This window comes from Artibeus jamaicensis, unplaced genomic scaffold, assembly GCF_021234435.1.
Source record: "Artibeus jamaicensis isolate MK-2021 breed Jamaican fruit bat unplaced genomic scaffold, CSHL_Jam_final scaffold_537, whole genome shotgun sequence".
In the NCBI taxonomy this organism is placed as follows: domain Eukaryota; kingdom Metazoa; phylum Chordata; class Mammalia; order Chiroptera; family Phyllostomidae; genus Artibeus; species Artibeus jamaicensis.
In genome coordinates this window covers 16,931,806-16,942,392 of record NW_026522047.1, presented here as the reverse complement: position 1 = coordinate 16,942,392, position 10,587 = coordinate 16,931,806, and the positions used below count along the sequence as shown (strand labels likewise).

At 48.0% G+C, this 10,587-nt stretch overlaps 1 protein-coding gene across 5 annotated transcripts in view; it reads left to right on the top strand.

The window, feature by feature from the left end:
• Positions 1-5,862, top strand: part of ZNF827 (zinc finger protein 827) — a 158,505-nt gene extending 152,643 nt beyond the window's left edge. For 2 of the 5 annotated variants that reach the window (XM_037162374.2, XM_037162373.2), the window contains one exon: positions 1,946-5,862. In XM_037162374.2, the coding sequence (XP_037018269.2) occupies positions 1,946-2,765 (820 nt within the window). In that variant the 3' untranslated portion in view covers positions 2,766-5,862. Of the gene's footprint in view, positions 1-151; positions 219-485; positions 519-1,945 lie in introns of those variants that run through there. The other 3 variants (XM_037162375.2, XM_037162376.2, XM_037162377.2) reach the window with 3 other exon arrangements.
• Positions 5,863-10,587: the final 4,725 nt, after the last annotated feature.

Sequence of the window (10,587 nt, the reverse complement as noted above, 5' to 3'; positions counted from 1 at the left end):
GGCCGGCCGGTCACGGCCCTGCCAGCTAGCCTCTCCTCGGGGACCTGCCGGTCCCAAGCCTCCGAGCTGCTGGGGAGAATGCGCAGTGAGCGCTGATGCTTTTGCCATACACACACTTCCCATGCGGTGCTAACGGTCCCCTGTGTAATAGTTTATGTTCTAGGATGGCCAAGTAGAAGAATACTTTGAAAAAATTGATTATGCCTTCTGGCTATACAGTGAGTCTTTGTTTTCGTTTCGTTTCGTTTTGTTTTGTTTTCCCTTTGCCGCATCAGAGAATTAATTTGCCTGAGAGAGTGCCGTGAGGACCAATAGCGGGGGCCCCGCCACACCCTTAGCGCTTGCCCCAGTCACAGAAACGTGCTTAAAGTGAAACAGACTGCCGATGTCTAAGTTGCTTTTCTGTGATGGAACTGCTTGTACTCTATATCCTGTTCATAATGCAGATCGAATAAGATTATACTATTATTTTTCTTTTGCCGTAGCTCAGGACAGTGGTGAGTTTCAGACTCCTCTAGGTAAGGCCCAGCTTGGCGTAGGGGTTGTGTGTGCACCTGACCTGGGAATGGGCTTTTATTTCTCTCGTGTGCACTCTTCTGTGAGCTGAGGTTCCAAGGCTAACGGCGGGCTGGGTGCTGAGGAGCAGTGCACGGTGCACTCGGTCGTGCTGGGCTCTGCTGAACACCTCTCCAAACCCTCAGGGGACACCTCACTCCGGGGCCCTGCCCTGCAGGCCCTCCCGGCAAGAGCTGAGGCAGCCACTTTTGCATTTGCATTCTGTTTTTAAAGAGAGCAAACACGCTACAGCTATCATATCAGCCACTGACTCGAGCCTGGCAGCTTCTCAAAGAGCAGAGTTTATTAACATGCCCCCACCACTCCTCCTAGCCCCTCTGGACAGCCAGGAGGCCTGGGGGGAGCGTAACCTCACTGCATAGGATGGAGAAACCGAGCCATGGAGAGGCCCGGGCTTTGGCCCAGGGCGTTTCCAGCTAGAGCCCAGTCAGGTGACGGAGCTGGGACCAGAATCTGCCTAAATTACATGTAGGACCAGCCCAGTGCCTACCATGTGCAAGTACTTACCAAGCACTATACACAATGCAAAAGAAATGTAAGATACGGTCCTGCCCGCTGAGAATTTATGATCCAGTTGGATTATGATTATTTCCATGATGTAATAATGTATGACCGATGTCTTCAAGCATCAGATAGCAGGTGCCCCCTCTCCCTCCTCATACCCCACGAGTAGGTGGGCTGGTGGGTGGGCGTCCTTCTCCCACGGGCGTCCTGGTCCTCACCTTCCTCCCCGGTGGAGAAACAGCCGTAGGAGACCGTTGCTATGAGTACAGACCTGTGTCCACACACACACACTCACACACACATACACGCAGGCCTTCTCCTCCTAACCACCTCTCATAAGCACGATTCTGACCCTACAACTTTCTGTTTGCTGGAGGTAGCTTTCCCCCTGTAAGCTGTTCTTTAAAACTCTTAGCCTTTCTGCGTGTGCTTGGTGTGGTGCATGAAACGTCGATTCTTTGTGTTGCTCCCATCTAAAGGGGAGGTCGTGAGGGTTAGACCTCTGTTATGTCCAGTGGGGGGCAGGGAGGGCTCCAAGGGGCCGGCGGGGAGGATGGAGGGGAGCCATAGCTAACGTAATTCTCACCCTTTCTCCGCTCCCCCTCCTGAGGGTCAGTGTCTGCTGCTCCCGCCAGGAGACTCAGAGCAGGCTGAGTGAACCTTGTCAGAGCTCCTCCTCCGTGGGGACGGCTCTATCGGGAAAGAGAGCCCTAGGGGGTCATCTTAACCCCTGTGAGGCAGCAGGGCTGGGCTGGGCAGGGTCAGCCAGGCCGCAGGGTTTCCAGGGTGGCTGGTGAGGAGGGTGGAAGCGGGGTCACGGCAGAACCTGTCTGGCTGACCCCCCCGTCACCGCTTCCCCCGGCAGGTGCCCATTCTGCATTTACTCCACCAACCGCCCCGCTGCCATGGAGTGCCACCTCAAGACCCACTACAAGATGGAGTACAAGTGCCGGATCTGCCAGACGGTGAAGGCCAACCAGCTGGAGCTGGAGACGCACACCCGGGAGCATCGCCTCGGCAACCACTACAAGTGCGACCAGTGCGGCTACCTGTCCAAGACCGCCAACAAGCTCATCGAGCACGTGCGTGTGCACACCGGGGAGCGGCCCTTCCACTGTGACCAGTGCAGCTACAGCTGCAAGCGCAAGGACAATCTCAACCTGCACAAGAAGCTGAAGCACGCCCCACGCCAGACCTTCAGCTGCGAAGAGTGCCTGTTCAAGACCACACACCCTTTCGTCTTCAGCCGCCACGTCAAGAAGCACCAGAGTGGGGACTGCCCCGAGGAGGACAAGAAGGGCCTGTGTCCAGCCCCCAAGAAACCAGCCGGTCCTGGGGCCCCGCTGCTCATCGTCGGGAGCTCCCGGAACCTCTTGTCTCCCCTGTCGGTCATGTCCGCCTCGCACGCTCTGCAGACCGTGGCCTTGACGGCTGCCCACAGCAGCAGCTCGGAGCCCAACCTGGCACTCAAGGCTTTGGCCTTTAATGGCTCCCCTTTGCGCTTCAACAAGTACCGGAACTCGGATTTCGCCCATCTCATTCCCTTGACGATGTTATACCCCAAGAACCACTTGGATCTCACATTCCACCCTCCCCGACCTCAGACCGCGCCTCCCAGCATCCCCTCACCCAAACACTCCTTCCTCGCCTACCTGGGACTGCGAGAAAGAGCGGAGACTGTCTGAGGGCAGCCGTGTTCTGTACCAAAAACGAAGGGACAGAGACAGAAAAACCCACAAAACTTAAACACAACCCCAGCAGGTGTATGTTGCTGCAAAACCTACAGACCCCCCGAGGGTCTGAACCACGTGTACTGTATATCTTTAGTAAGGAATAGAGAACTGGCTCCGTGTGTATACCTATTGCATTGACCTGAAAGCTGCTTTATCCACCCTACAGAGAGGTGACCTACTGCGTACATCTACCTTCAGAGGCATGCCTCCCCAGCACCCACACCCACTCTCAGCCCTTCTCCATACTTTATCTGAAAGGAATTTTGTCTTGTTAAACCCTAAAGCGAGTGTCCTTAATAGCAATCAGCACTTGTAAGCATATATACTGGTGCATTTTGTTTTCTGTTGGGTGAGTGGGGTGTGCGGGCGTTTGTGGATTCTGAATGAGAAAGCCGTGTGTCGTGTGCCATGAGATTTCTATTGCACAGTTTTTGTCCTGGCTTCTTTCGCAGCGATGAACATGCTGTTCCCTCCTGGGTTGTTCATCCACTGCAATCTCTCCCCGAGCTCCTCCTTCCCCTTCCCCCGTTTTACGGCTACAGAGTGGTAGGGCCTGGTGCTTGGTCGATGAAGGAATGGTAGCCGCCCACGGTGCTGCTGGGGATTTCCGGCAGAGGAGACCTGGTGCTCGGACCTTTGCAGGTGAGGCAGGCGCGAGACAGCCAGAGTCCGACCTGGAGGGGATACCCTGCAGCACCGAGGCTGACACCACAAAACCTAAGTGTGTGTTGTGTTCATACGTACACAACGTGTGTGGCACACACGCGGCGCCTCGTTTTTTTTTAAGGGCAGATTATATATATATATATAAAATGATGTATTAATTCAGTGGTTACCATTTGTTTGCAGGAAAAAAAAAGTGTGAGTGAAAAAATTTTATGGTTGATAAATCCAGCCAAGGAGATTAAAAAGGGTTTGGATCAATTCTGGGTATAAATGCTCAGACTAAAAAAAAAGAAATGGCAGTTTTGCACAGTGCTTTGGTCTTGCACTAGTCTTTGTTTCTCATCTGCAAAAAAGGAAAAGAAGTAAAACGAAAGGAGGAAAATGTACCTTTTCTATGGAACGAGTAGATTCTCTGTTTGGAAATCTTGTCACAGCCTCGTTGACATGTACCCACCCACCCACCAGGTGCTGTCAGGTCCCACAGCTCTGTCCCCGCCCCGAGAAGTGCCCGCTGTGTTCGCAGGTCGCAGGCTCTAGTGCTAGTCAGTTTCCACATTATTGATGATTCTATAATCCATTTCATTAACGCCTGGTAGATGTAACCTGCTAGGAGGCTAACTTTATACTTATTTAAAGCTCTTATTTTGTGGTCATTAAAATGGCAACTTATGTGCAGCACTTTATTGCAGCAAGAAGCAGATTGATTGGTTGCATGGCCCTTTGCTCATCTTTAAAAGTAATGGGCGATTTAAAAAGAAGAGAAAGAAAAGAATCTTCGGCTGAATATGTGAATGGCTTGTATTTTTTAAGACAACAGAATTTCCTGTACGAAACAGGCTGAAAGAGCAAAGACATGTGCTTTGTACAGTGATGGGAAGTTCAGAATGTAAAAGTTTATGTATTATTTATCTGTTGAAGAACTGGTGGTGTGCAGGAGCAATGCTTCTTACTGCGCTGCTGTTTCCCATCAGGTGTTGTCCTACAGGTGGGATTTTTTTTTCATCTGTTTCACCAGGGGAAAATGAAAGCAACCCTGATTTTCTCCCTCTAGTCAGTCCACTTCACTGAGAGCCCCCTGAAAGGGGTACACAGTTGTGCAGGAAACCAGAAGACTGTACCTCCTGTCCACACCGTGGTTCCCCGCCACACACCCCCTCCCTCCCCCAGGCCCAGCGGGTCTGCTACACTTCTTCCCTTTGCCAGTCACCTGGCCCTGGCAAACCTGTTTACACTAAGGAGACGCCCCGGGGGCAGGGAGGCTGAGCCAGCCAGGGCGGGAGGCTCCTGCACCCTCGGCCATTCTCCAGCAGACTTTTGTTCCCGGCCATGTTTGAAATGCCGATCAACCTCGCCACGTCAATGTCTCAGTAAAAGACACTACAGACAATGATAATACACTCCAAGAATACCGGGCTAATGGGTGGGTTGGTTTTCTTTCTTTTTTTTTTTTAAAGTTATGTCTTTATCCCCATATAATGGAGAATGTGCCACTTGGCTAATCATGTGCTTTCAAAATTACAAGTTCAGTGAGGACAGGGAAGAGGGCCACGGTGACCCCACAGAGGCCAGCAGGAGAGGTTGAAAACCTGAAAGGGTGGCCCTGACCATGAGGACTGCAGTTTTACAGCCTGCCGCTCGTGCAATAGGAGGTCCTAGGCTGCAACTCTCAAGATCAGGAGGGGTGTTGAAGGAGATTCACTGTCCAAATACCATGCATTTCACAGCTTGCCACTGAACTTGTATTTGAATGACTTCATTATGCTTAATGTAATTGGGCACCTTTTTTAGCACTTTGGAAAGAGTCATCAATCTTTCTGGTAAATTATAAACGTTTTCTGAGTGAGAAAAGGTGTGTTTGGAGTTTGTTTGACTTTTTATATTATTATTATTATTATTGTTATTAATAAAGAAAAGATCTACAGCATTTTTCAGACTCCACTGAGATACTATGTACCCCTGAATTTGGTTTGCCGTTTGATACTCAGGGAAGGATGTATTCTATGGAAGAGGTCCTTTCCGCGTAAAACACTAACGTCTTTGAGAAATTCACCTGCCAACTAACATCAGTTGTTTTCACTATGCATTCTTCAATGAAAGCTAGCTTATTTTTCCATATAGTAATGCAGTTAGTGTTCTCAGCACTTTCCTTCTTCTGTCCTTTTTTTAACCCCTCATATTATGCTCAGATGATCATACTATCAAGGTTTGTGTACATTACTGAAAATTTGTATTGTATAAAGCTTTTTGCATTACAAGGCTGTACAGGGTCATTTTGACAGTAACTGGTATATTCCTTTGCATCTTATGTTGCATTGCCAATTTCTAGTGTATCCAGTTTGGAACTATAATATACTCTAATTAAAAAAAAAAAAAAGGTTGGCTATACTCTTGTTTCTTCTTCTTCTTTCTTGGTTACCATCCTTGACTACTTGTTAGTCTCAGGGCTTGGTTTGTCTTGCATTGTTCTGATTTTTACTGTTCAGTGTATTTGAAATAAGTTGAGGAAATACCCACTACTAGTTATAACTATTGCAAAATGCAGATTTTGAACAGCCATGCTATAATGCAGACTGTCACTGTGGAAGTCATTTAATTAGTAGCCATTAGGTCGGGAGCATATCCATCATCCAGTACAGTGGCAGGTCAGCCCCTTCCTGAAATTGCTTAGTGACATTTAAAAGTGTCCACCAGCCTTACCCTCTTCTGCTTGACATCATTTTAGTGACCCCACAGCCAAAGGGGCAGGGGGTGGGGGGCAGGGAACAGAAGGATAATTCTATTTGTCTTAATGAAGTGTGGCAACTGTGAGATTGTAATGGGGCGGGGGGGAATGGCATGTTTTGAAAGCTAAATAATAATCTATCCAAATACATTTAATAGTCCATTCAAAAGAAATTACCAGAGAAAGAAACTGAGGCCAAAAAAGAAAAAAATACACTGGGTTAAAACAATTTTTTTAAATCCATTTTAAAATTCTAGTGTTAAGAGAACTTCCCCCCATGAATCTATGGTGGTTGATAAAAAAATGTAAAGCAGCAAAGTGATATTTTGCCTGGTTCATAACCTGCAGGTTTATAAATATAATGTCCTCTGCTCATTGCAAGAAACTATGAATTGCTTTGCTCTAACATTCAAAAAGGTCAAATTTACCTTTTACAAAACGAGATAACGCAGGAAAAGCCACTTTGACGAGGACTAGTCACTGATCCCACTATTTCCCCTTCATTTTTTTCATCCAATAGCTATTTTTTAGGTGATTAAATCAAGTTCTCTCACTTGATTCAAATTCCAGTTTTGTAGTAAGGGGGCTGGTATTTACTGAAAACATTAAAATAAGCCAGAATTCTTTGTGTTTTGCTAGGACTATAGGCAGAAGTGAGTTTTTTATTTCGCATACATATTTTTGCCTGACACTCCCCACCCCTACGTCACATATTTTTCCCTGTGGTTGAGAAAAGCCTAAAATGTAAAAACAATCATCAATTTGGTACTTGCCATGGGCTTGCGGTGACCCTGAAGAAGGGCTGGGATGGGAGCCCTCTGAGGGAGCGGACCCCCCTCTCCGGTGCTCACTCACCCAGAAAAGTCTACATGTGCGCTGGGCAGCTCCAAGCCAGTCATACGGCCTGTGAATGTAATCCAAGATCGAACTTCAACTTTTCCTCCTGTCACGTTAAATAAGTATTTTACGCTGAGACTCATGTTTTCTGTAATGGGTCTCCGTCTCATTGGCTCCATTTGGGCACCACCCCCAAAACTGCCCCTATAACTGAGCCACACTTCCAGTCACGTGAACGGGGGAAACACACGAGGGCGTGGTGAGCTCTGGCCTTGCTTTACCGAGAGTCGGGGGCGCAAAGGGCGGGGTGGGGCTCGTAACAAGTTGAGGGGAAAGGCTCCTCCTTAGCTGCCGAAATGCTGAAACCAAGTCACCTCGTGCTTTTGATCCACGGAGAGGAGAACCGAGAGGAGCTCTGTGCTCCTCAAATGGGTTGGGAGGGAAGGAAGGGAATGCATAACAGCTGAGTGATTTCATCTCTGCTTCCCAAAGGCAGAGAATGGAAACCTGGAATCCTTTCTCACGTGGCCTGTGAGCAAAACCCAAGATAATGAAGGGCACTGGGACTCCACTCTAAGGAGCCACCCACCACAAAAATACAAGAGACCCCAGACAACATTCTTGCTGGTATCACTCTCTCAAAGCAGACCGGCCCCACAAAAATTAGGTTTTACTTTGCAAATAACTCCAATTAACCAGGAAAGCAAACACGCACAAAGCAGGCCCTGGGCGGAGTAAAGTGTGGTGAAATGGGGACCAAGGGCTCTATTCTGCCGGTCCAGGGTCTGAAAGGTCTCAAGTTCACCATGGAGACCACATCACTGAGGTAGGAAACCCATCCACCGCGCTAGCCCCTTGGAATTTTTCAATCACTTCTTGGTATTTGGTAGAATTACATACCTAAAGTAGAGAATCTACCTCAATTCATACTTCAAATTTCCCCTTACAGTAGTTCTGCAAAAGGCTTTCTACCCTATTGAGAGTTTCTAGGTTACAGGTAAGGTTTTCCAACTATGAGGGACATCACCATGGAGTCAGATCACCTGAGTTTGAAGCTTATCTTGGAAACATCTTTTAAAAAGAGGTTCAGCCCTGGCTGGTGTGGCTCAGTGGCTTGAGTGTTGGCCTGTGAATCAGAGGGTCGCTGGTTTGATTCCCATGCCTGGGTTGCAGGCCAGGTCCCCGTAAGGGGCATGGGAGAGGTAACCAGCTGATGCGTCTTTCACACATTGATGTTTCTCTCCCTTTCTGTCCCCCTTCCCCTCCCTCCAAAAATAAATAAATAAAATCTTTAAAAAAATTAGAAAAGGTTGAACTAGCTAATGTCTCGGGGTCTTCCCCAGCTAACAGATAACATGCAACATACAGACAGTCTTCACTCAACATCATCGGTAGGTTCTGTGACTCAAGCAAAGTGGCCTATAAAGAACTTCACCACAGGATGAGTGAAGTGAGAGTTGAGTTCCTACAGCCCAGCACCAAGGTTAAAGCGAAAGGACATTGGACGAAACACCGTGATCTGCAGCCTTGCTGTACTGTGATGCTGTGACTCTTTCTAACCAAGCGCACGTCCACTTTTTGAAGCAAAGCTGGTCACAAAGCTGCATCTTTGCAAGGCAGTTATAGTAAAAATGGCACCTTAGCATTTTCAAGCCACAACAGACTGAAAGGAGAAAAGAAATGGCTAAAAACATTTTTCTGCCCACTTCACCGGTCTAAAGTCTTTCTCTTGGGAGTAAATATGAAATCATCATGCTTGGTTTGCCTACACTTATCTTGAGGGTGGCTTCGACATGTTCTTCCAAACAGTGGGCACTTCCTCTGGCGAGAGGAGTCAGGGATGGCCACGTGGGGGTGCAAAGACTCGCCCCCCTCCTCCCACTGCCCACCTGTTTCTGACCCCCTCCAGGGGACACGTGCAGCTGTGACCACTGAGAACTCTGCCGACCACGTTCCCACTCTTTTCTGTAGAAGAGCAATTGGTTTCTTTTAACAGGTAATGAAAGACGTTTTAGTTTTAATACAAGGTCCAGCACAAATAACACCCTTTTTATTACAAAATCTTTTATTACAAAATCATGAGCATGTCATTCTGTAACATAACAATATCACACTCAAGCTCACCATATGATATTTTAGGTGAAACGTTCAAATTAAAGCTATAAATTATTACACCCATATTATTACCCTACCAACCACACTCAAGCAGGCCTTATTTCTGCCGGACCCAGTATAATGAAAGAAAATACTAAATATTCTTATTCCGCCACTTGTTTAAAAAAGCTCTCAGCTCAAGAACTCAGCTCTAAGCTCACGAAAGCTCCCAGGCACTTCCACTGTGTGGCAAGACTCCAGGTGTTGATGGAGACCCAGGTGAATGACTATCTGTCCCCAGCATCCGAGGAGCAAAGCCAAACATGTACGCACAGGACAAGGACCAAGGCCATCCACCTAGCTATCCCCAGCCTGAATGTAGGGTTCCCCTGAAACCATCCCTGAATGGTGGGTGTCTTTCCCAGAGATTTCTGGATAAGAGAAGCCATCCCTTGGCTTTGGTGTTCTTAGTTTTATTTTACCTGCAATTCTTAATTAATAATTGGCAGACTTTTCAGTGTGTATTATAAAGGGTCACCAAGGCCCTCTCCCACTAAGTCCCAGTTCAAGCAGAATGTCTGTTAGATCATTCTCCATGCGGTGGGTTTGATCAGCATTTGCAGTCTCAGTTTGCCTGTCTGTCTATCTGTCTATCCATCCATCTATATATCTTTCTATCCATATCTATTTTCTGGGTTTCCCTAAAAAGCAGAATCCTGAGATTTATTTTGGAGAGCAATTGCAGAAACAAAAGTGGGGAACCAGAAAAAGTGGTGCAAGTAAGAACAGAAAGCCAGCCCCAGGGTGCCCTGGTGAGCTAGTCTTGGCAGTGGGTGCCTGGGGCGCCGTCCCTCGGGGCGCCGTGTAAATGAAGCTCTGAACCCACAGCCCAGGGACAGAAGGAAGAAGGGGCTAGCCCAGTCCAAGAAAGTGTTCGTTCCTTTGCACTTCCAGCTTTGCCCATCATTCCGAGCAGCTGGGTAGTTTCCCTCAGGCAGGCACAGGGGTGGCAAAGAGGCCAATGGTGCAGAAGGCAAGAGATGCTTAGGGGAGCTGAGGCCAGGTGCCGTCAGTTACCCTTGACCCTGACCAGCTAGGGCTGGTTGTTACGGCAAAGCCTGGATTAAGAAGGTGAGTTTGTAAAGTGAGGAACAACAGGTTTCGAATGAAATTACCATATTTGGCAAGAATGTCATCATCAGCCCTGGCTGGTATAGGTCAGGGGATTGAGCAGGGGCTGGGAACCAAAGGGTCACCAGTTTGATTCCCAATCAGGGCACATGCCTGGGTTGCAGGCCAGGTCCCCAGTGGGGGTGCGCAAGAGGCAACCACGCATTGATGTTTCTCTTCCTCTTCTTCTTCCTCCCTTTCCCTTTCTCTAAATAAAATCTAAAAAAATGTCATCGTCACTTCAGCTTCTACACCACTGTTGGCTGCACACCCAACCTCTCTGGT